Below are 27,131 nucleotides of genomic sequence, written 5' to 3' on the forward strand. Positions count from 1 at the left end.
ATATTAAGTGTGGTCATTATTATTCACCTACCAAATGACATAATGAAAATGGCATATTGGCCTTGTCATTAAAGAGACTTTAATGGTGGTAATGGAAGAAATTACTCAATGGTGATAATGGCATTTTATTAAGGATTCAAAAAAAATCAAACAAATGAATGCATAATACTTTCAAAGTAATTTCAAATAAATATGCCCATGTTGTATTTAAAATGTACAAATACAAAGTTATAAAAGTAATATAAATTAATTTGTAATTACTAACCTCTCAAAGTGGATGTAGAATACAACACAAATGTCTTCTTGATCAATGAAAATGAAGAAGATGGAAAAGAGGTAGGGTTTCTTGTTTTTATTTCGTTTTCTAATTTATTTGGTAATTTTTTATTAGCAAAAATTCATATTAATCAATAAAATACACATTTATCCATGTTTTCTATCAACTCAATGCTTTTCCTTCACATCAAGCATTTAATGCTACTAGAAATGTGTGATTAAGGGTATTTTGGACTTTGCACCCCAAAAATGTGACATTTTTGCTCACAAAAAGTGAAAATGACATTTTTTTTTTAACTTTCATTTCTGGTGACAATTTTGTACATTCCCCTTACTTTTATTGTTGCATGGAAACTGCAAACATAGCCTCCAATAGAAATATAAAACATTATTTCAGCAAAAGAAACAACAAATTAATGTATATTTTTTCTATATTTCATTTAATACGGTGTTCAATATATTATCTCTCACTAATAAGAGACACCCCAAAAACAAAATCCGTTTTAATGTTTGTATCATTGCATTCGACAAAGTTTCACTTTGAGTGTCAAATCGTAACCCTCCTCCTTTACTTGTTAAAGACTAGCTACAACAAGGACAGAGTCAAGAAAATAGTTAAGTAATTTGGTTGATCTTTACAAAACTTTATGGACAATTCTATCAATGACAACAGTAGCTGCCAAGAAGTGAAATTTTACTAACAGTGTTACCAAAAAATAAAGCTTAGGGACAAAAGTATAGAAAGGGAAAAGTTTGGGAACAGTAACTATAGATTTTCCCAAAATAAATTATATAATCCCTACAGGTAAAAATTAAAATCAAGATTTTAATCCAAGTTAAAGTAAATAATTAATTTTAACCACGTATTTCGTGAGACCCGTAACCTTTCAATCCCATATTTTATCAATTTTTATCAAAATCTACTAAAATTTTGATTTTATTTCTTACCAGACAAGGGCCATAGTCTAGTTATTATTATGAATTGAAAGCTTTTGAGCTAATTATTATAATTTCAAATACAACTCAAGTTCTTACATACAGCTCCTATTTCATTAAATCCTATTCTTGACTAATTATGGAAATTCCAAAGACAAACCCAAGCATTAAAAGTATACAGTTTTGCATCCAAGAACTTGTTTGATGTAAATTCTTTAGAATTTATTTTTTCTCGATTCAATTATATATTTTTCCAATAAAATAATATTGCAGTTCTATAAAAAAAAATTAATAAAAATAATAACATTTTCCACAAAAACTATTTATTCTCGAAAAAGCTATTTAAGTGGGCCCTAAATCTAGTGAGTAGTTTTTGGATTACTTTTGACTTTGCTTCTTATCTCGTGGACATGGATCGTGGTTGGTTGCTGTAAGTGCAATAATAGAGTGGAGTTGGCAAATGAGGAGTGAAAATAAAGCAACATGTGGTAATCATCAATGCCAATTGATATATGGAAAGGATCCTTGCCCAGAATGATTGCTGTAATTTGGACCCTCATATATGTAGAAAAGAAAACAGGAGTCTTCGATTAAAATTAAAATTAAGGTACTTCACATGATTTCGATCTATATACGTTTATATACAGGGTTGATCTCTCTCTCGAAAACTACGAGTTTGATTTTTTATGATGAATATTTTACTAATTGTGGTAAAGTGGATGGTAGTCCAGTGTCAATATGATTGTTCAACTAATCAGTTTCCAAAATTACCAACCTTATCAAATTGGATAAAGTAACGACAAGGAAATGAGTAATAAAACACCAAAGAAATGCCAACGAAAAAATGACAAAGTAACACCAAGTAAAATGGATGCAAAGTCGAGGTAAGAGTTGAACTCTTTGTCTTAAAGTTGATTTTGTCTCTCAACGGTGCCTACAAATATCTGCAATCAACTTTCAAGATACAACGACTATCTTCTTGTATTTGTAGCTATTCAAAACACAAGAACAATGAACCAAAAGATGATTTTTTTTTTTACTACTTTCAAAGTGAAATGAAAAACCAGAATTTCGGCTAAGAAAATATGAATTTTTATATAATGTTGTGATTACATATGATTGGGATGTTTCAATGAACGTCCCAAAGATCCTTTTTTTTTTTTTTTTTGATATCCAAGTATCCACCTTACAGTGATTAAATCCTGGAATCTACACCTTAGCCCATCAAGCTGCAGACATGTTAAATCGTAGGTTGTGCCCCAAACTGACCAGTGTTCAAGAGCCCCCCAACTGATCTGCCAAAGTGTCAAACAAGTCGTTTTCCATCTTTGCACCTTGCCTTCTAGTAAAACTCCTGCCTTCCAAAAGAATATCTGTCTTCCAAGAGCCTTCCAGAAATCGAACTCACGACCTCTGATCTGCCAGTCTTGAAGCGCCCTCATCTTTGCCAGTTGGGATGTGCCCTGGGAGGCGACGTCCCAAAGATCTTATTTATAGAAGAGATGGTGTGAGAGAAAAGATACACCCCAAAATTCACCAACATTCATGGAGGGTTGCAACTCATTTTGTCGCTAGCCTACAGCTGGCGCAACACTGGAGTGCTAGTGGTGTTATTTTATGTAGAGACCTATCACTAGCGCAATCGAGCGAAGTCTCATCGCTCATTCACTGCTCGAGCGCTAGGCAAGTGGTGGAATTGAACAAAATCTCGGCTAATTTTCCCTCTGTTCTTTTCAACTTTGGATCATAATTTCTCGTTCACTTGGAATTGGTTTTGAAATTTATCTCTTTAGACCAAATTCCAACAACTTCACCACTTTTAGTTGGTTCAATTTCATTCCGCAAATTTTGATAATATATAATAATGCAATAGATCGATTTTTCCTGTTTTATTTGACAGTTACTCTCAAGAAAAATTAGAACTACTTTTAAATATGAATTCATTACATCTTTGTGATTTACAATGAATATAAATCGATTAAGAGTTTAGAAGATCCTCACACAATCACACTGTTGGGCATGTTTGGTAAGTGATGTCCAAATCCCCTAAACTATGATGAAAAATCGAGGTCCATTTTAACTTCATAAGCCCAAGATTGAAAAATTAAATCCACACCACCATTGAAGTAGCCCAATTGTGTTGGGTATTTAGAGGTAATCAACCCATTGGGCTAAATGCTCAATACCCAATTTGGAGGTAATTTGAAAATCACAAGAAAGATAGATAAATATAATCGATATCTTTCTTCAACCACCTTATCTTGTCTTGGATGAGCTCTATCTTTCAGTCAACTTAATCTTGCAGTTTTGATTCACCCTAATCTTGCAAGACTTCTAGGAAATCCGTTCTCCATATGAGCCTATAAATTGGAGTCTTCACCCTTCATTTTACTCACCCAAAAACAAGAGAAAATATCTTCCTACTTAGTGCAAAAACAAATTTTCCTCTGCCTTTTTTGTGAATTTGTCTTTATGACTGATGATGACCTTCAAATTGGAGATACTTTTGTGATGTGAATCGAGTTTCTGAGCCTAATCAAAAAAGGAAAAATCGTTCTTCAATTTTCGAATTTTTGGTTTTGATTTTCTTGAAATAATTCTTTGCAAATCCTTCATTAATTGATTCTTTTGGTTTATTTGTAGGTGGGTTTGCTTCACACACACAAATCATACATCTATCAAATTTATGGTCCTCAATGTATTTTCATAAACAAATGAATTACATCTACTCGATGTATTTTCATAAGGAAATGAATTACAGTTCATAAATCATTCAATTATTGATCCATTAATAGAAAGTATTAAAATTTAACAACAAGAACAAAAGTATGAAGATGGGGGGATTTTTCTAAATGGCCTCTCACTATTCATTCTTGCCAAAATGTCTATAATACCCTTAATGAAATGGCTTGCCATATTTTGCACAAAATATCCTGATTTATTGGAATAGTTCCAAAATTCTTCTATTTCTCTCATTTCGAATTTTAATATATAGTTCCATCCTTTGATCTAATAAATTAGCATAATCTGTAATATAATTGTCATATAATTTTTTAAGATTATCATATTCCTTAGATGATATATCCATAGTCTCTAGTTGAGAAAAAATATTTTATTATTTTTTCTAATAGTCTTTCTAACAGATTATCTAATCCTTTAATTATATAGCCTGACATCATTTAGATAATTCCTTACCAGTTTTATGAATAATAATAACATGATAGATAAGTTTTTGCAAACATGATAAGTAATAATCCCTACGATTCTTTCAAGATATTAGAAAAATTCTTTCTAAATTTAACAAAGACAATAATTTTACCTTACTTTTGATCTTAAATCGGTATTCTTAGAATTGAGTGACCTTCAGGCTCTGAATCTGTAAACTGCTCCCTCAAACGGCCTTTTGCCTCAATGGGAATTATGCTATTTCAGCTTCTTGCCATCACTGTATCTTTTCTTAGAATTAAGAATAAGGATCTTAAGTAAAGAAAATTCTCTCTTTGTTAAAGTAAGAAAGATGTTATCTTCTTCAATCTATCAAGAATCTATGGGATAGGAAGTTTAGAAACTCATATTTTTCTGATATCAAAAGATTGATATTTTATTTCTATAATGATTCATACAAGATTTCTATTGTATACAAGGGGTTTCCAGAAAAATTGGTTTTGAAGAAAACTTAAGGAAAGAGAATGGTTTCTAACTCGAGATGATCCATTCTTTCCCCAAAGACCTCTATTTATACATGACTCAAACTTACTATTGTTGGTCTATTTTATCATTGCATACATCAGAATTTGAAAAAGGCTCACAGGTCTCTCTATTCTTTTCCTCCTGGGGTCCACATTTTCCCATGTATTTTTTGCTTTTTCATCAAAGGGGCATCTTTTCCTCTATTATTGCCTCTCCATCTTTGGCTCCATATGTAGCTGGCTAGATGCTTTGGTAGTGGTAGGTCCGCTTTTATTTATCTTCATTCATCTTTTATCTTGAAGAATCAATCTTTTTAATCTTGTCTGCATGTGGGGCACTCCCTCAATCTGCATGATTCTTAGATTGTTGTAGGACTTCCATTAATTTGATGAATATCGAATTTCTGGATATATTCTTTCAAAATAGTAGATTTTTCTTTTCCATTATTCGTAAGGAGTGTCCATCCTTCATATTGACACAGGTATCTGAATTTTTTATCATATAAGTTCTTTACAATATTGTAAAGAACTTTCATCCCCAAAACTCTTCGAGATTTTATCCATGATTTATTGATTTTAGGCAATAGTTTATTATTTCGGCCAACTTCAATCTGAAAATCTCGGCCAACATATCCAATTGTGATAATATGTTCAGCAGGATAGTATATCCTTCCATCAACCTCGGGACTTATTGAATAAAATTGATATAAATTGATCTCCCTTGAGCAAATTTTGAAACTTCTGCCCTGAATATATGATCAAAATATTCAATTTCTTTTAAATCTTTTCCTGGATAGATCAAATCCAGAAATCCATAATCTGCCGTCATTTTGACCATGAAAGGGTCTGCATCTTTGGTAATTATTAATTTGGGATAAACATGATCTCCTAATGCAATAAAATATTATTCATTTTCTTCCAATTCATAAACAATTTTGGCAAATAATCTATATTCTTCTTCTTTTGATGATAAAAGGGTATCATCATCTTCATCAATTTTGATCCTTATAACTCTTGTATGTTCATCACCATTTTTTATATTCACCTTCCGGGGACTTGCTATGTCTCGTTTGATATTGTTGGGTCCACTGCTGCTTCTTGGCTGTGTACTTGTTTGTATTTTTGAGATTGTATCTACTGATATTTCCTGTTTGGTATTTAATGACTCGAATTGTGAAATAATATCAACAATTCTGTCATTCAATTCTTTGGTATATTTGGAATGAGAATTAGAGATTTCCACCAATAATTTGACATTTTGTTGGATGGATTCTGCCATTTGCTCTAATTGCTCAATTCCAATTTTCATATCTTCTGATTCTTCCATGAGAAATTTCATTCGTCTGTTGACGTCTATTAATGAATTTTTGATATTATCCATCTCCAAATTCGATATTCCTGCTCAAAAAACCTGCAAGATAATTATTTATTCCTTTAATATGAACAATATCAAAATTGTACAATGATAAATATGCATGCCATCTGTGTAACATTCTATATTGAGGTTCCATAGGTAAGTTATTTCTAATAAGTCCTGCAACTTGAGAATTATCAGTTTCAACAATAAATTTTTTAGATAAAAGGAATAATGAAAACTTTTTTATTCCTCTAATAATTGCTAACAATTCTTTTTCACGAGTAGTATAATTTATTTCTACTTTGTTAAAAGTTCCACTTGAATATCTGCATATTTCATTTAAATCTGTTTTTAATATAGCTGCCCAATATTTATCCGAGACATCAGTATTAATAATTAAATTATCTTTTTCATCTGGTAATCTTAATTTTGGTAAATTTATACATTCTTCTTTTAATAATTTAACAATTTCAGTATATTCTTTATTCCAATCTTTAGTATTTGTTTTTCTAAATAGAATTTGTATCTTATATCTCTTTTTTGAGAGATTTTCAATAAATCTTTCAGCATAGTTTAAACATCCTAAAAATTTTTGTATTTGTTATTTGGATTTTAATTCATTTGGAAAGCTTTCTATCTTTTTAGATATATGAGTCTGTAATTTTATTCCTTTTCTATCTATTGATAATCCCAAAAAATCTATTTCTTATTTTTCTATTATAGATTTCTTTTTAGAAAGTACAATTCCTTCATTTTTGCATTCATTTATGAATTATAATAAATGATTTCTATGTTCTTTTTTATTATTAGAGCATATTAGTATATCATCTATATAAACAATAAGAAAATCACTAAACTTTTTGAATAAATTATCCATTTTCCTTTGAAATATTTGAGGTGCATTTTTTAAACCAAATGGCATAATTAACCATTCATATTTTCCTTGAGGTGTACTAAAAGTCGTATATTGTATATTGTCTTCTTCCATTTTGATTTGCCAAAATCCTGATTTACAATCAAATTTGGAATAATATTGTTTTCCTTTTGCAAGGTTTATTAGGACTTCTTTATTTGGTAAAAAGTAACCATCAAATTTAGTATATTTATTTATTCCTTATAGTTTATTACCATTCTAGCTTTTCCTCTAATCTGCTCAGAATGTTTCATAACCATAAAAGCTGGACTACTATGAGGTCCATCACTGGGTCTAATTAACTTTTGTTCTAATAGTTCTTTTATTTGGATTTTAAATTCTTGCATATCCTGTAAGGTATACATCATTAGTCTAACTCTTATTATAACATTTTCTGTCAATTCTATTTTAGCTTTAGGATGATATGGTTTCCAAAATAATAATGGATTTTCTCCATAAATTTTTTCTAATTGTTCTATGATCTTTTCCATAGTTATCTCTATTTCTGTTTTTAGGATCTTTTTATATGATAATTTTTTTATTTCTTAGTTCATCTTGTACTATTGGTCGTTTTTCCCATTTATCACCACGCTGGGCTGGCTGAACTCTGTAGAGTCTAAATTCTCTTGGTATTTTTAATAGATGTGCACAAGGTGTTTGTAATATTATCATGTAATTATTTTGTTTATAATATTGAAATTGTTGGATAAAATCATTTCCTAATAATATATCACATTCTAATTTATTATAATTATATACTTTATTTATTTTAACTTGTTTACTACCAAGTATTATATTAACTTTTTCAACACTATCAATTATTTGAGTGCTTTCTCCAGTCACTCCTATTATCTTTATTTTACTATTTTTATTCCATGATTTTATTAAGAAATTTTTAAAAATTGTTGTATCACTTCCTGTATCAATTAAGGCACAAGTTGTTATATTTGTTTTTACTATAGTAACTTGTATATATACTGCTAATAAAAAACTTATTTGATTATTCATCCACTTCCTATTTTACATAATGTAGTTTGTCCTTTATGAGTTATATATAACCCTTCTCTTTTTATACTATAATCTTCTAATCCATTTAAAAAACTCATTCCTAATAATATATGAGGTTCAATATCCATGCTTTCATCCAAATAATATGGTACTAAAAGATCAATCCCACCTATTTTTATTGGTACATTTACCTTTAATTCTGTAATATATAGTTGTCCATCAAAATTTCTGTATTCATATGGTTCTATCTTGTAAGTCATTAATCCTTCATTTTTATTAGCAGCCATATGACATTCAACAGCTCCTGTATCTATCAATATATTTGGTCCCTTTATATACCTTCTACCGTTGAAATATTTTCCTTCTATTTTCATATTTCCAATATTTTCATGAGATTTTATTTCTTTTATACCACTAGTTTCTCCCAAATATTTTTTTTATTAGATAGTCTAAGACTTTTTGATTTTTTTATCAACCTTCCACTGTGAAATGTTATTTTATAATCTTCTTCTTCTCTTAACTCTGTTATTTCAGGCTTATTTTTAGTTATATTAAATTCATATTCTCTTGAAATAAGATTTATTTGTTTGTTTGGTTTCACTATTTTACTAATATCCTTACATTCCTTATGAATTTCTATGTATGATTTATTAGAATAAGTATTCCCATAATTAGAATTAGGAAATGTATATAATGCCCTCTATTCCATAGTCATAATTTGGTCTTCTGGTTCCATTTTATCATTTCTATGTAATTTGAAATGTAATCCTAAGATTTCATTAAAATTTTTATCTTTCAATGAGATACAATATTTTGGGTAACAAGTAATTATTAACTTTTAATATGCTAAATTTTTTTATATAATTCCTAAATGACCATCTTCAAGATTTAAATTCTTCCATCATGTAAACTTACAGTTAATAATAAATCTATTCCTTCCCTAAATAAGGATTTAAACATTATTTGTATTCCTGCTAAATAAACATATTGGATCTTTTCACTATATTTTTTACTTATTTTTTATAATAATTCTGATACTGTACTTTTTGTTAAAAGGTTTATCTTATGTATTCCTTGAGTAGTCATAATATCTATAGTTTTTTCAATCTTATAGTATTCATTTATTGCTATTCTTTCTCTTCTCCATATTCTATCTAGAATTTCCCATTTTTCTATTTTCAAATCTAAGGATAACTTTTGTATTTTCTTAAATTTATTATTATCAAAAGTTATTTTTAATCCATAACATTCTATTCTCTCATATTCTTAGATTTCTATGTTATTATTTTCTATTTCTTCAATTTCTCTATTCAGATTCTGATCCATACTCTTCTGAATCTGCTTTACTTATAAATACTTCCTGATTATTATAATGTTCATTATCAGATATTTCACTTAATTCACTTTCTATTTCAAAATAATATTTTTGTAATATTTTCACTTTTTTCTTTGTACAATCAGGACTTATATGACCTATTTCTCCACAATTTCAACACTTACATTGTTTTTTATCTTTCTTATAAGGTTTTTTTTCTGTATATTATTTTTTCTTTTATAATATTTCCTTCCAGGTTTTATGTATTTTTTCTTAAAGTTTCTATATTTTTTAAACTTTCTGTTTTTATACTTTCTTTTATTTCTTTTTTCAGAATTACATTCCCATCTTGTAGGTTTTTCCATATCTTCATAATATATTCTAGTTAATTTTTCTGATTTTTTTAATAATTATCTTTGTTGACATATATATGCAAGTCTTTCAAAGAAGAATTTTATTCTTGATCCTAGTGATCTAGGTATTCCTATATTTTCTTTAATATATTTTTCAAATTCTATTTTAAAATATATTCCCCATGATCCTGGTAATTTATTGTAATACATATCTTGATATACTTCTTGATTTTCATTACTATAAAATTGAATATAATAGTAATCCTTGAATTTACAAGTATATTCTTTAATTTTACACATATCACAAATTGTTAAATTAATTAACTTAACTCTTGCATTATCTTTTTCCCGTATTGCTTCTTCTTCATAATTTTTTAACCAATTTTCTCTTAAGAATTCATCTGCAATATATTCTACTAATCTTTCTATTCCTAATTTATCTGACTTTATTATTTCTGTTTGTACATTTCTTTTTATTAATGATTTTGTATCACTACCAATTCATTCCCACCAATTTCTAACATTTCCTTCAAAAGATGCAATTAAAAAATCTATTCTTCTTTCAATATTTTCCCACGTGTCATCTTTATTATATAAAAAGAATAATATCATTGAGTCTGTTCAAGTTATTAAGGCTTTCTTAGCGTCTATTTTGCAATCTAAGTCTAATTTTGTTCCTCCATGGTTAACGGGTTTATCATGATTATTATATAATTCAAATCTATTACTATCTTTATTTCCTTTAGACGGTTGTTTTTCTCTTATTTTATCATAAAATTGTCTATATGGTTTATTATACATTGGAGCATAACTTTCATCTGGATCTATTAATTCTTGTTTAGAGGTTCCTACGGGATTCGGTCCTCCTCCAGTATTCATTAAGATTTGATATTCATCATCTATACTTTCTAAACTTAAATGATCAAAATTATCTATAAGTAGATCTAATTCTTCATTCATTTTTTTTGTCTTGATTTTCTTCAATTTTCTATTCACCTAACATTTTTTCTCTAAATTCCTCTTCTAATATTTTAGGTAATATATTTTTCTAAACTCATCATCCATGCTTCCTATTTCTATTATTATATTTTTTCTTTCAATATGTTTTTTCCCTATTCTTGTTATTTCTTTTTCTATAATTTTTTTATCTATTCTATTATTCGTTTCTTCATATTCTTTTAATTTTCTGACTTCAAGTTTCAATATATTTATATCATTTCTTGCTTCTTTTATTTCATTCTTTATCTCTTGTACATCATTTATTAATGTTTTTATTAAATGTTTTAATTCTTCCATATGTTCACTGATTAACATTTTCTATTATCGCTTTTTTGATTGACAATAATAAAATGTTATATACTCAGCATTTTTACACTCTTTTCTCTATGGTATAATTCATTTTCAAATACTTCGATAATTATTTCATATGTACGTCTATCTTTGATAAATCCTACAATTAATTTATGTAATATTTGTTCGTTTATTTCTTTAGGTAAATTCCTAGTTACATATAATGTTATTATTTTTAATTTATTAGGGATAGGGTTGAAAAATATATAACATCATTTTTCTTCAATACATTGATAATAATTATTTATTTTTATGATTTCCATAATATTTTTTTTTGATTACTATGAAATCTATTTCACTCTGGATTTCTTCTAATAAATATATATATGCTTATATTCTTCAAATAATATCTTTTTAATTATTTTTTCTTTTAGTTCTAACGGTAGATTTTTAATTACTATAAAAATTTCTAAAGATTTATGTCTTCTTCTATATAGCCTCCTATATTAGAACTGTATTTTACCTGATACCTTAGTCTATTTTTATAAGTTTCAATAATTTCTAAAATCATAAACTTTTGAGCCTTTCTTTATCTTTTCAACGAGTATCTTTTATTTTTATATATTTTCTCATGATCTCTCTGGCTCTGATACCAATGGGATGATGCTACTATGAGCGAACAAAAATCTAATAATCTAATAATCACAAATCTAATATTCTAAAAATTCTTTTATTTTTGTTTTAGTTAATTTATTTGTTATTAAGCGTATATAAAATCTTAATGTAAGGTTAAAAACTGATTTTTTATATGCTTGTGGTAATCTGTTTTTTATTGGTCTTCTCATAAATTTTTAAGTAATTCTTTAAAGTCTAATAATGTCCGAGAATTTATAATATCAATATCTGTTATCATATCTATGTCTGTTCTAAAAGGTATATCGTATTTTGAGATATTTTTCTTCTTTTTTTCTAATTTATCTATGATATCTTGTATATCTTTTATGATTATTGATCTTACAATTCCTTTAACAAAATTTTCTAATAAGTTTTCTTTGAAACATTTTAATATTTCTAGTGATGCATATAATTGTTCTTGATATCCTATCTTATCAATTTCATTTTCAAACTTAATTTCTTTTTTATTTTTAACAACCTTTTTTATATTATATGGTCCTCTCTTATATTTGGGTTTTTTCATTTTATAATTATTCATTAATAATTCTTTCAAATTTTTAGAAAAATTACTTGTTAATTTTTTAAGGATTTAGATAGAAGATTTTTATTATGAAAGAGGTTGTTTTTAATATTTGTTTAAGGGTATTTTAGGTAGTTCCAAATGTTTGGAAAAGTCAAAGGTCATTTTGGAAAGTGACCTCTCTTATTTGGGTCAATTTCATGTATTTTCCATGAAGATGTGTCTGAAGCCAAATTCCTAGAATCAAATTCAAAATGTTAAAACTTTAGCTCCTCATGTCAGAATTAAGAAACACATTAATAAGACATGAATACAATGCCAAAATTTTAAATTTTTTTTAGAAAGGAAGACAAGACGACGAAATCTCTGTCTTGCAATTGGAAGTTCCAAACTTTGCAATATTCATTCCTTCTTCATTGAACTTCAATAAAACAGAGAACGAAGTGTTCACGAGATGATATAATGCGTTTTTGACAAGTTGGAAACCCCAAGCTTCAAACTCCCTTTTAAGTCTCTAAGAATCAAGCTATGCATAGAGGAGGTTGAAGAAGATGTAATTCATGTAAAAATATGCTTTATGTATATCCATAAATACGTGTGCAACCACTAAACATCTAATTCAGTTCTCTTATAGCTTGTTTGGGCGAGAAGATGGCTTAGAATTATCGATGCTCTATGTCTCGCTCACTTGAGGAAGCTATTTTGGCCAACGACAATTTGGATGGAGACACGCATAATTTTCCGTGGAGAACTTTGAATTGAGATCATTCAAATACGATAGACTCCTTTCTTGACAAGATTTCCAATATTATATAATATACCTAGTAGAAAATTCTGCCTCAAACTTGACACACTTGTCTTTCCACACGTTCTTTATGTCGATCCTCTTTAATCATTTTAAAATAATCCGAAATTGCTTCTTTCTCCTCTATTGCAATACAATAAATATAGCTCCTAAGTCTATGGATTGGGGGGGGGGGGGCACTTAAAAGATAGCAGTGAGAATCTCAAAAAAAGATTTGTCATACGCTCACTGGACACCAAATAATTTTCAAATGAGATGGTTGGTTGATTCATGGAACTGGATTTTGGTCATTTGAGAGAGCTATGAGAGTAAATTTTGGAAGCGAATTGGTTATTGTCTCAGTGTTTTTGCAATTGAGATAGACGCCTAAATCATCCGAGCAAACAACGAAGGATTGAGTTGTGAACCATGTTGATGTCCCCAAAACCTAATAACCCTCGAACTTGACCTATTTGGCCCGACCTCAACCTTCCCCAAAACCATCAAATCTGAGGTCTGGGTCTTTACGTCGAGCTTGTCCCCTTGTCGGTGTCAGGTTTAAGACCCCTTGATTCTATCCTTCTCAACAACCTAGGGAAGTACTAACTCTAACTAAACCATAGTTCCTCTCTTTAAACATGTTATCATTGGCTCAGAGCATTTTAACTCAAACTAAAATACAACACTTTAGTTGCAACACAAGTATCTTACCCTATGAAGATAAGGATCATACATGATTAAATTCTTCTATGATTTTACCACCAACGTCTATAAATACATAACCAAGGCCTATTATTCAGGTACGTTCTCTTTATTTTCAATTCATAACTTTATGCACAAAGTTCCCTATCTGACTTAAGTATCGGAGAGGAGACGAGAACACACCTTATTGCCTTTGTTTCAAATACCAAAAGACTGTTCGTATTCATCTAAGTTCGGAGTTCAAGCATTCAGTTCGAGATCTATCAAGTATGATTTTTGGTAGCATCACGTGTCAATCTAGGTACTGCGAGACCAATTTATCACTTTGGTTTATATAGTCCCTATTTGGTGTGTGTTAAAATTAAAATTTTAGTAGATTTTTATAAAAATTAATGAAATATATGATTGAAAATTAGTGGATCTCATAAAATGTTTCGTTAGAATTAATTATTAACTATTGATTTGAAAATTTTAATCCATACAAAACACAGACATAAGTTAAGATTTTTTAATTTTTATTTTTTTAAAAATACATTGCAATTCATCTCCATCCCATTCCACATCCATCCCCACGGGGGAACCTTTACCCTAACCCCATTTCCACCACTTGATCCATCACCACTTCCAATCAACCACCACTATTGCTATTGCAAGTCACTGCTTCTCATTTGTTGCTCTCTATTGTCGTGTTGCAAATTACTAATTCTAATGAGTTTGCTCTCCACCAAGGCCACTGCAAGTACCTTATCGGACTCTGGCTCCCCTCATCCACTAGTAGCCATTGCCATTAGTACATTCTTTCTGAGTTTCTTGTCTCTACTCTAGTCCATTCACCTATTCAATGAACGTTTCCAATCTTTCTCCCTCTAGGATTTTCGAGGATGACTTGACCGTCTAGACATAAAACACAAAGAGTTCGGCACCACCAACACAGGATCGACTCCATTGGTTCTTGAAATTGTTATAAATTTTTACAAGAAAACGGAAGAGTGTGTGGGGGTGATGGTGGTGTAACGTTTGGGTGGTGTCGATGATAGTCAATGTTTTTAGATGAGGTATCAGTGGTGGAGATGGTGGTAGTGTGATGGAGGTGGATCTGGTGCTCTTGGTTGTGGTTGAGGTCCAGGTAGTAGTATGATGGAAATGGAGGTGTTGCTAGTGGTTTGGTGGTGGTGGGTAGCCGATTTGAGGTAATTGCTTTGATCTTGGTGGCGCTAGTGGTGGTTGAGTGGGAATGGGATAGAATGGAGTGGAGACAGGATATATAGTGATTATGAATGATTAATTTGATAATTTGTGATCAATTAAATGATATGACATATGAAAATGTAGTGGTTGCGTAGGAATGGGATAGAATGGAGTGGGCGTACCGTGAAGAGTGATTGTCACTAGTTAATTTGATAATTTATGATCGATTAAATGATATGACATATGAAAATATGTGATTTGTGACTAAATATATAATTGTGATCCACAATTTATGTTTTTGTGATCGTGACTTTGTGTGATTTGTGATAAATAATGTGACCGTGTGACTTAATTAACAAAATTATAGTCCACAAAATTGCATCATTGTTGTAAAATAAGGAAATAATTATTGATGATTATTTAGTGTTATCATGATATATGAATAAGTCTTATCTAATTTAGGAAAAATCTATTTTATTTCAATTGTAACTCTTATTTTTAACCCTATAAATATATGACATTAGTTCATAATAATACACAATTGAGTTTTGACTCTCTATTTCTTCTCTTATTTTTCCTCTTCCCTTTAATTTTATGACAATTACTTGATTTTTGAAAAGATTTCACTAATTTATTATTTTTAAAATGTATCTTGAAATATTTGTTAGGGAAAATCTTACAAATAAGAGGATAGCTATTGTCTATTTCAAAAGTAAGAAAAAAGGTTTCAAATTTCAAAAATCAAATCTTCATTAAAATTTATTTATAATTTATTTTATCAATTATATACTTTATTAATTAAACAAATTAAAGTTACAGATCTATACAATTGTGTCACAAATTTACATTTCACTTAGTTACATATTATTTTTTCGATCACGAATCAAAAATTTTTAACGTCATAAATTATTTTACGGCCACAATTCAAAAATTTTACAGGTCACACTTTGTTTATTGATCACAGATAAAAAATTTACACGTCACAATTGTGTTTATAGGTCACAGATACAATAGTATCACAATAGTCACAAATTACTAATTTTTTTAGTCACAATTTATCTTTTTTATTGGTCACAGATTTACCAATTTAATGGTTGCAATCAACCAAATAATCTGTGACCACCATAACATTTGCGACGACCATCGCCACCATCACCACCAAAACTGCCACCACCACCCGACAATAACACCACTATCAAACTAATCAACACATTCACCCGGACAGACCACAGCCACCAACATCTCACCATCACCATCACCATCACCCCACCCACTACCACAACCACCGCTAACCACCACCAAAACACCAGATCCGCCCACCGCCACCAAACCATCAGATCTACCACCGTAGAGATACCCACCATCTTACAACAACCAGTCAACTGCACAGCACACTGCCAGAGCAATCACCACGCCGCCAATACCATCGCGCCCTTGCACAACAACACGCCCAACCACCGCCCCTACACACATCGCAACCATGCACTACCACCTCTCCCACAGCCCACGGCACCACAACAACGCAATACAACCACACCAGACACCCCATGACACCACATAACCACAACACACACAGCACCACGTCCCATCGTCTCTCACATCCAAAGGCACATCGCGACGGCGGTGCCTGCGACAGTCACTGATTCACTTCGAGTGGCTTCAAGGAGAGGGAGGAGCGTGAAGGTAGATATGACACTGCTTCACTCCGACGGCTTCTAGTGGCTTCATTCCGACGCTGGGAGTCTAAGGTTGAGAGGTTCTTAGTGAGGCGGCGAGAGAGTTGTTGAAAGGTGAGGCGGCGGAGAGAGGGGTTCCTTGGTTTAGATAGAGAACGAGAGGTAGGAAATGAATAAATTAGGGTTTGAAATTATTATTTATTAGATAGATTAATTAATTTTTATATTTGTTATTAGTTAATAAAAGTTCTGATTTATGAAATTATAAAGTTGAAATCTGATTTTAGAACTGTAGATTTTAACTCTAGGGTCCAATATTTGTAATGTAATTTTGACTCGAGAAATGTGGACCTAACCCCTATACGCTCTTGCTAATTATTCAGACTCGAGTTATACAGCCCAATTACAAAGATGGACATTCCAGGCCCTTGAGAAAACCCGCCAAGAACCACACTCATGGCTACGCCAACTAGTGTTCGAAAATGAAAAAACTCTTTACTCTTCCACCAGCACCTCCGTCCGTTCCTTCATTTTAAAAGAAGTACGCATTTCCTTTACCCACTATTTCAGTTCGTTATTTTTGTGTCTATAACACTCCTTTTTATGTTTCTTTTCCCTCTTGCAGGTTTTGTTGCACGATTGTTGGGTGATCAAAGCCGATGAGGATCCACACGGAAAACATTTCGGACTGCGGTTTCACTTCTAGGGAGTAAGATTTTTTACTTTTCTATATCTCTCTCTCATGTTAAAAATTCGTATGACAATGACGTCATGCGTATTGATTGGATACTATTTCTGATGGAGAACATTAATGTGAAATTAAGAAACCATATAGAGTGGGAGCTTTTCGTTCATATTTAATTATTCATAGACACCATTATTTTCACTTCTTAAAGCATCTTTTTTATTTTGTAATTTTTGTTTGTCCAGAATGAGAGCTGGAAATTTGCCCCTATTTTTTGAAATGAAAATAGGTGTTTTTTTGAAAAATAAGCGGTTGAAAAAGAAGGAAAAGTTTTTTGTTTATGTGTAATATTATTTTATGAAAGATCGTGTGATTGAAAATAGAGGAAAGAAAAATGAAATTTAATTAAATGGAGGCCAAATGGGGGCTAGTATAGGTAAAACTTCTGAAATTTTTAACCCAGTAGCAAAAGATGAGATTTATAAAAGAAATCATAATAGATATAATATTAGTTAAGGATAAAAGGGTGGATGAATGTGTTCCTGTGCTGATTTGATCTATTCACAATCTAAAAGATAGACTTTGATTGAATAACTTTTAGTTTCAATTTAGAGTGTCATGTGTGGGCTCCTTCCTAGTACGATATTTTACGAGAACTTAATATACTTGAATTTTGTGTTATCTTGGCTGTTGTAATTGCCTATTTAGTTCTCAAATTCTGTTGGGGACACTTCTTATTTGTTGGCATTGGACTCTGAATATTAACATTGTTGCCTGAATCCTCATCGTTAGGTGAATATTACTATATCTTTGCATTTTTAGCTTCGGTTATTTTCTATAAAGTAGGAGACAAAAGGGACAAGATTTTTTCACTTTGCACCAATATCCAAAAGACTTGATGCTGTCACCCTTAAGACGGTGGATGAAATAACTATACTGTTCACGAAGATCTGAATAAGACTCACACTATTGAAAATGGCTTCCCTCAAGAGGTATTGATTATCGGCTCACATTATCTTTATTTTCAATGAAGAGACGGTGGATGAAATAACTATACTGTTCACGGACATCTGAATAGGACTTACACTATTGAAAATGGCTTCCCTCTAGAGGTATTGATTATCAGCTCCCATTATCTTTATTTTCAATGAAGCATAGTATTAGTATTTAAGAGGTATTGATTTAGCAGAGTAAATGTGAAGGCAATGAAACATGAACTGAATGTTTGAGTTACGACATACCTGATTTCAATTTTGAAAGCCCTGCAATTGTCCCCCGTAGCAAGAAGTCGGATATTACATCTCTTTTCTCATGTTTTCTTCTTCTATTTTCTTGTTAGTTATTGCTCTCTCTACCCATTAATTGTCATGGAATTCCTTTCTTGGTAGTCAAAGTGGATCTTCCAATTTTTTTCTTTTCAGTTTATTTATTTTCATTTCTCCCAAGTTCCATCCTCACAAATACATTTTTCTCTTACGGATTTATTTGGACCTCTCTATCTCCTTCTCTCTTCCTCACCCTCACATATTAGCGAAGTGGATATGGTGAAGATGAGGTATTTGCATGTCACTCATTTATGCTACAAAAAAAGTATGCGTATGAAATCGCCATTGAGTTGTAAGCTGGCATTTGTATTGGAATCACTTGTGGTGGCTCGATCCTAATTGTCTAATTTTCATGCCTAAATTTAAACCTTGTGTAAAGGAACTATACATGTTCGTAACATGCTTAATATCTCCTATTGGGTAGATGGTTTCTGTAGCTCCAATGCCCAGCACTCATCAAAAAAATAATCATATACGTACTAATGAGATTTTGATAAGCCTCCCATTCGGTTCACTTATCAAAGGCGTCATAAGAAGGGGTTGTAAGGGAAATTGGAGGGAAACTAAGTTATGCAACGAATTAGTTATGCTGATGTCATAGTGTTTATAAATAGCAAGTAGTAGATTCTAGAAAGCATTCAAAAAACAAGAAAAAACCTGAATCAATAGGAGAGGGGCAGCTCTCGGAACCTGCCGTGTTGTTATTGTTTCCATTTCGAGTTGTTCAATTTCTTCCATTCAATCAAATCAATTCTTACATATTCAAGTTCCTGTGTGTGCGTAAATTCAGCTGTGGGAAGAATTACTTGTATTTTGTGAGAATTAATTCTATTGTTCTCGAACAGGTTCTATCAAATTGGTATCAGAGCCGTGAAATTCTGGGAATCAAATGCCAGCCACTAGAATGGATAGCCGAATCGAGTTGTTGGAAGACTCGGTATCACAGATTTCGACCTTGAGGGCCACTGTGAACAAATTGAAAGGAGATCTGGAACATTTGAACGCAAGGTTGGAGATGGAGCTGGGCAAAATGAACGAAGGACTCCTAGCCCTAGTGAAAATGATTAAAGGGCGGTCGCTAGAAACTTCCGATTTGACTGGAGAAGGAAGTGGAACGAAATCGGTGAATACCGTAGAGAACCCGACTGAATTGGAGCCCTTCGCATCTGGGAAAGCAGCTGAAAATTCCTTCGAAGGTAACTATCGCAAGCTGGAGTTACCATTGTTCAATGTAGTCGACCCTGACTCCTGGATATTCAGGGCTGAGAGGTATTTCAATGTGAATAAAATTGCTGAGGCTGAGAGAGTTGTGGTGGCTGGGGTGTGTATGGAGAGAAGCGCCTCATCCTGGTTTCAATGGGAGGAGGGAAGGCATCCCATACGCAGCTGGACAGAACTCAAACAAAGGGTACTAGTGAGGTTTCGGGATCCTCAATATGGCACCCTGCACCAACAATTTCTAGCCATTCGACAGACTGGAAGAGTGGCAGAATTCAGAGAGCAATTTGAAATCATGGCTGCACCTCTGAAGAATGTGAGTGAGGATACTTTAGAAGGAGTCTTCATTAATGGGTTGGTGGAGGAGGTGCAAGCTGAAGTGTTGATGGCAAATTCGACAGGAGTGTTGATGGCAAATTCGACAGGATTGTCACAAATTATGGATATGGCTCAACGGGTGGAGGATAGAAATAACCGGGTCAGTAAGGTAAAGGAAAGGAAGAGGCCGCGAGTTAGAAGTATCCCTGCTCCTATGCCGGTAAAGTTCGAACAGCGAACCTTTTCCTGGAACTTATTGAAGGGAACTACATTACCGGAGAAGATGGGAAACAATCTGTCGAACGCCATTGCTGGTTTCAAATGGCTGTCTCAAGTTGAGATTCAAGCAAAGAAAGAGAAGGAGTTATGTTTTCGTTGTGATGAGAAGTATACCATCGGTCATCGGTGTCGAAACAAGGAATTATAGGTACTATTAGTGGATGATGAAGTGGGGAAGGAAGAAATAGGGGGAGAACTTTTGGAGCCAACGAATAGTAACGAGCCGAAAGGAGTGGAGTTATCTATGAACTCAGTAGTGTGGTTGACTTCACCAAAAACTATGAAGCTGAAAGGGATGGTGAAGGACCAGGAACTAGTGATATTGATAGACTCTGAGGCTACCCATTACTTCATGTCCTGGTAGTTAATTAGGAAACTCAAATTGTCAATCACTGAGACCAATGGTTATCGAGTGTAGGTTGGCACTGGTATGGCAGTATAAGGGAAGGGAAAATGTCGACAGTCGGTGTTAATCGTGGAAGATTACTTAACTATCGACCTAGGAAGTTCTGATATAATCTTGGGAATGCAGTGGCTTAGCACCTTGGGTACAGTACAAATCAATTGAAAATCATTGGTGATGAAAATACCTATGGGAAACAGAATGGTTACGTTGCAAGGGGACGAAGGTTTGAGTAAATCAATGATCTCATTGAAATCAATGTTCAAAACCTTAAAGAAGGAAGGAGAAGGAATGGTGGTAGAGTTATGCTCGGTGCAAGTGGATGAGCAACGGATGGATCGTGATATTCCCCGGCCATTACAGGAAATAATCACGAAGTACAGAGATGTTTTTGAATTACCAATTGGGTTACCTCCCTTGCGAGGTCACGAGCATGCAATTACGCTGAAGGCTGGAAGTGAGCCCATTAGCGTAAGACCATATCGATATCCCCATGCACAGAAGACGGATATTGAAAGACTGGTAACTGAAATGTTGGGGTTAGGTATCATTCAACCAAGTATTAGTCCATTTTCCAGCCCAGTGTTGCTCGTAAAGAAAAAAGATGGTGGGTGGAGGTTTTGTGTGGATCATCGAGCCTTGAATCGGGCTACTATACCTGATCGCTTTCCAATTCCAGCGATCGATAAGCTGTTAGATGAACTACACGAAGCCACAATTTTTTCCAAGTTGGATTTGAAGTCGGGGTATCATCAAATACGCTTTAAGGTTGGTGATGAATACAAATCGGCCTTTAGAACTCAAGAGGGACATTATAAATTTTTAGTGATGCCGTTTGGGCTTACTAATGCCCCGACAACCCTCCAATCATTGATGAATAAAGTGTTCAAGGGGTTGTTGAGAAAGTGTGTACTAGTATTTTTTGATATATCCTAGCTTACAGCTGGACCTTGGAGGAGCATTGTGGACACTTAAGAACGGTGCTTGGGGTATTACAATAACAAAAGTTGTATGCCAACCAGAAGAAGTGTGAATTTGGCTGTCCCTGGAATACTTGAGGCATTTAATCAGCTCACAAGGAGTCACAGTTGACCCCAAGAAGATTCAGACGATGCAATCTTGGTCGGTGCCTAAGAACCTTAAGGACTTAAGAGGATTCTTGGGGTTAACGGGGTATTACCGAAGATTTGTGAAGGGTATGGGAAGTTGGCCGAACCCCTTACAAGACAGCTGAAGAAAGATTGATTCAATTGGAATTTAGAGAACATTGAAGGAGGCCATGACTAAAGTACCGGTCCTAGCTTTACCAAACTTCTCCATTCCATTTGTAGTGGAAACTGATGCTTCAGGGGTGGGATTAGGAGCTGTCTTATAACAGCAACAGTGTCCGATTGCATACTTCAGCCAAACTTTGTCTGCAAGAGCTCGACTTAAGTCCATCTATGAGAGGGAACTCATGGCTATAGTACTAGCCATCTAGAAATGGGGGCACTACCTTCTTGGTCGGCATTTTGTAGTACGCACCGATCAAAAGAGCTTGAAGTTTTTGTTCGAACATCGGTTGGTGTGTGTTGAACTCCAAAAGTGGGTCACTAAGCTACTTGGTTATGACTTTGAAATCCAGTATAGGCCTGGCCTGGAGAATAAGGCTGCTAATGCCTTGTCCAAACTTCCGTTGGAGGCAGAGTTAGTAGTCATGATTGTAACAAGGGTGCTTGATTTGGAAGAATTGCAGAGACAGTAAGTACTGATGAGAGGCTGGAAGCTATAAGGGAGTCATTACTTAAGGATCCCCTGTCTATTGAAGGTTGGTCAGTGAATGATGGCTGCCTCCTTTACAAACACCGATTGGTATTACCTAGAGGTTCGGATCTCATTCCCAGACTACTTCAAGAATTTCATGGGAGTACAGTAGGGGGCCACTTCGATGTCTTGAAGACTTACAAACGGATAGCCAGTCTGTTGTTTTGAGCTGGGATGAAAAAAGATGTACAAAGGTTCGCAGAGGCCTGTACCACCTGCCAACGTAACAAGTTTTTGGCCCTATCACCGGCTGGGTTATTGCAACCATTACCCATACCCGAGGCTATTTGGGAGGACCTCACAATGGATTTTATTTAAGGGTTGCCAAAATCTCGAGGTTGGGACACAATCTTAGTAGTTGTGGATTAGTTGAGCAAGTAAGCTCATTTTTTTTACATTAAAGCATCCCTTTACGGCCAAAATTGTTTCAGAGCTCTGTATTCAGAGGGTGGTCAGACATCATGGGTTTCATCGCTCCATCGTGTCAGATAGAGACAGGGTTTTCCTCAGCCTATTTTGGACTGAACTCTTCCACCTCCAAGGCACTCATCTTCGTCGTAGCACAGCCTATCACCCACAAACGGATGGGTAAACGGAGGTGGATAACCATTGTTTGGAGACATACTTAAGGTGTTTTGCAAACGGCCATCCCCGCTCTTGGGCTGAGTTTTGGTAATAACTCTTCTTTCCACACTTCATCCAAGACCACCCCTTTTAAGGTGGTTTATGGGAGAGACCCACCACCCATCATACATTACGTGAATCAGCACACTCCCGTAGCTGACTTGGATCAGCAGCTCCAACTGCGTGATGAGATGATTGGTGTTTTGAAGTTACAGCTGGAGAAGGCTCAGTCCCATATCAAGAAAGTGGCAGAATCCGGAAGGAGAGCAGTACAATTTCAGGAGGGGGATCTGGTTTATCTGAAGTACTGACAGCGGTCCTTGGATAAGCGGGCAAATGAGAAGCTGTCCCCTCGATTTTTTGGTCCTTATGCTGTTATTCAGAAAATAGGGGCCAGCTGAGGCAAACATTCATCCTGTGTTCCATGTATCTCAGTTACGAAAGGCCATGGGTTCCACCACTTCCATCCAACCTTACCCGCACTTCTTAGTCCAGAATTAGAGTGGAAGGTGCAACCTGCAAAGGTCTTGGGCATTAGACCAGCCAAGGAACCAGAAAGTACAGGGCCGGAAGTTTTGATTCAGTGGCAGGATCTGCCATCTTTTGAAGCATCTTGGGAACCAATGGAGCGATCAACTCTCAGTTTCCTGAATTCCACCTTGGGGACAAGGTGCTTTCATTGGCAGGGGGGTCTTGATAAGCCTCCCATATGGTTCACTTATTAAAGGCGTCACAAGAAGGGGGTGTGAGGGAAATTGGAGGGAAAATTAGTTATGCAACAAATTAGTTATGCCGATGTCATAGTGTTTATAAATAGCAAATAGTAGATTCTAGAAAGCATTCAGAAATCAGGAAAAAATCTGAATCAATAGGAGAGGGGCAGCTCTCGAAATCTGCCGTGTTACTTGTTATTGTTTCCATTTCGAGTTGTTCAATTTCTTCCATTCACTCAAATCAATTCTTACATATTCAAGTTCCTGTGTGTGTGTAAATTCAGCTGTGGGAAGAATTAATTGTATTTTGTGAGAATTAATTGTGTTGTTCTCGAACAGGTTCTATCAGATTTCAACTTTCATTTTCCACACAATAGCTACCTCAATTGCTTCCTCTGTTCCTACTTACTGGGATTTTTCAGATGGATTGACAATTTGTTTTTTTGTTATTTTTTAACTTCTAAATTCACTAGGTTTGCAATCATTTTGTTATTGGGTTTCCATATTACTGGAAGAATTCGTTGGCCTGTGTGTTGAAGAAGAACCAACCAACTTTGATTTTTCAAAAGAGATTTCTGGTTCTGATGGAAATAAAACTTCCTCACCTGGTAGTTCAAAGAGCTCCCTACCTGTGGCCTTAGATGATCTTCCAGTTACAGTAATACATGGTCTTATCATGATTTCCCCTGGAAACTGTGGAGGTTCTGTAATGGGGAAAAATATTTTGCAGATATACTGCAAAAATATGGTGGCAATGCCACGGTCGAGCTTCATTGAATAATAAGAACATGGAGGCTGAGCAGCAGAATCGGAGAGCTGACAGTTATGTGATAGATGCAGAACCCAGAACCAAACAAAATAAGACAAGTACTGTTGATTGGGGTATGCTTGGTATAGGTTCTTTGACATGAAGTACGACTCGTTTGAAACAGTAAGAAAGACATACATTGATTAATGATTTTCATATGTGCGAATTTAGAAGGAATCGTGTAATACTTTTGCGTTGGGCAGAACTGTAAGGACATTTCACATTTGTATAGTCTGGAAAAATTCCGTAAGGTAGTACTGTACAGAGGAATTATGCTAAAACTCTCCGAGGCGAGGAGAGACCTTTAAAACTTTCATATGTCCTAAACATTTAAAGACATGTTCTTTAGCAGGTGCTCTACAGAATCTGAGATTGGTGGAGATGGTTTGGTTGGATGGATTTTGATCTTGTAATGGATGAATTTCTTGAAGAATGTCTCAGTTTCAGTTATTCTGCGCTCACGTGAACTCTGAGGTCTTTCTATTAACTTCTGGTCAGATGAAGGTACTTTTGCTTTATTTCCCTTTTCCTGTATATAAGATTTTATTTATTTATTTTTATTTTGGTAAGAAACATGAACTTTGTTTAAAATCTATATCCGAGTTTTTCATGATGATTGTAATTGTTATCTACAGTTTTTGTAATGCTCAATTTCATGATAGTTTCGCCAAGTATCTCTTCTTTCCTTTCAAAAAGCGTAAATGTTCTTCATTAAGAACAATAATCAAGTTAATGGTGATGAATGTTGCCAAATCCATCTAATTACGTAAAATATGAAAACAGGGAAAAATAATAATAATAATAAATTTGCTCAAGCAGTCAATTGACCATGGCTAGTCCTGTGAAGGGAGGATCAGGAAATTGCATCAATCATGGAGGCAGATCTCATTTAATATTATGGTAAATTCATTAACGTCAGTACTAATATTACCATGTTGTATATGAATAAAGTTGATGAGACCAGTGCCTTATACATTTTATAAAGGCAGTAATTTTAAAATAGTTTCTGGTGGTGCCGTTAGTGATGGCTGGAGGGTAGTGGGACGGCCGCACTGGACTAAACCATGTCCAATCTGCCCGCCATCTCTCTGTATATGTGGGTGGGGATGGGTGTTTAGAAGGAAGAGATGCCCTTTTGCGTCCATATATCTTTTGGCATTGACTCATTTGTTTCAATGCGTTTGGAAAGTTCACTTTTTCTGTCTAATTGTTTAAATCACTCCGGCTTTTCTCGCGCACCCCACCCCCCAAAACACACACAAACTTGTTCTCATATAGAGATAAATCACTCCTGTAAAATCTTTTTGTGTGCCTCGAGGACTCAATGTATGTACATACACTATCAACATATACTGATCAACAAGAAGAAAAGAAAGATTCTGATTTCAAGATTTGCACAATTCACCTTTTGATTTGGAAAGGAACACTTCATATTGTTTCTTGCCCAAAAAAATTGGTGTTCTCAACGTCAAGCAGGAAATTTTCATGTAACATTTTGTAACTTATAGTTTTGTAATCATTTGGAACGAAAGGAACCCATTGCAAATTTGAATAGACACAACCTTGTTTCTGATGCAGAAAAAAGTGAAACACATCAAGTTTGCTGTCTACTTAGCCCATCTATTGTACAATTATAGTTTTAGATAAGCTGTCTCTTATCGTATTTGAATTCATATATGTCCTCTTGCAAAATAAAAACTGAAATTTGTGTTTGATTTCTCAAAACTGTTATATGCTGCAATTGTCTTGTAATTCCTCGATTATTGTATTCACAATTGTTTTGAGTGGCCATGTGTTAAGTGTACATACTATAAATGTTATTCAATTCTTTGACATTATGAAATAATCGAAAGCCCTGCTCTTCCACTCAAATGAGGCGAGGATATTCAATTTTGTCTCGAGTTTAGTCTTCTAGTCTGGGAATCTAGTCCTGTTTCAGTCTGGTGAGACTGCTAAATGTCTGAAATACCAAATATTCACCATTTTCATTTTTTTGTTTTAAACCATGGAGACAGTCGACAGATCACCTACTCTTGTGCTTGGGAACTGGCTAATAAATATAAATATGGAGAGAAATCTCAGTGGCATGGAATACTGTATAGTTGTTTCAGCAAACTTTGTGGGATGTTGTTTTTTGCAATCTACAAACTAAAGAATATAATTAATGCAGCTCTATTATTCAAGATACAAGGCATGTCTGTCAGATTCCTTAGAAAATTGGTTCTTTACTTACTCCAAAATTATATTCAATTTAAACAAAGCATTTAAGCATC

At 33.5% G+C, this 27,131-nt stretch overlaps 1 protein-coding gene across 3 annotated transcripts; it reads left to right on the top strand.

Moving 5' to 3' along the window:
* The first annotated feature begins 17,100 nt into the window (after positions 1 to 17,100).
* LOC111367934 lies at positions 17,101 to 25,455 on the top strand. 3 transcript variants are annotated; one of them, XR_002697923.1, is made up of 3 exons: positions 17,101 to 17,223; positions 17,308 to 17,391; positions 24,524 to 25,455. XR_002697923.1 is itself a non-coding variant. In XM_022989056.1 (3 exons), the coding sequence occupies exon 3, from the start codon at positions 19,582 to 19,584 to the stop codon at positions 20,653 to 20,655; it is 1,074 nt and encodes a 357-aa protein (XP_022844824.1). In that variant the 5' UTR covers positions 17,101 to 17,223; positions 17,308 to 17,391; positions 19,538 to 19,581; the 3' UTR covers positions 20,656 to 20,689. The 3 variants fall into 3 exon arrangements, 2 of the variants coding, with proteins under 2 accessions (XP_022844824.1, XP_022844825.1); XM_022989056.1 differs by lacking the exon at positions 24,524 to 25,455 and adding an exon at positions 19,538 to 20,689; XM_022989057.1 differs by lacking the exons at positions 17,101 to 17,223; positions 17,308 to 17,391; positions 24,524 to 25,455 and adding exons at positions 17,754 to 18,479; positions 19,538 to 20,689.
* Positions 25,456 to 27,131: the final 1,676 nt, after the last annotated feature.

The sequence above is a fragment of the Olea europaea genome, chromosome 18 (genome assembly GCF_002742605.1).
Source record: "Olea europaea var. sylvestris chromosome 18, O_europaea_v1, whole genome shotgun sequence".
Classification (NCBI taxonomy): Eukaryota; Viridiplantae; Streptophyta; class Magnoliopsida; order Lamiales; family Oleaceae; genus Olea; species Olea europaea.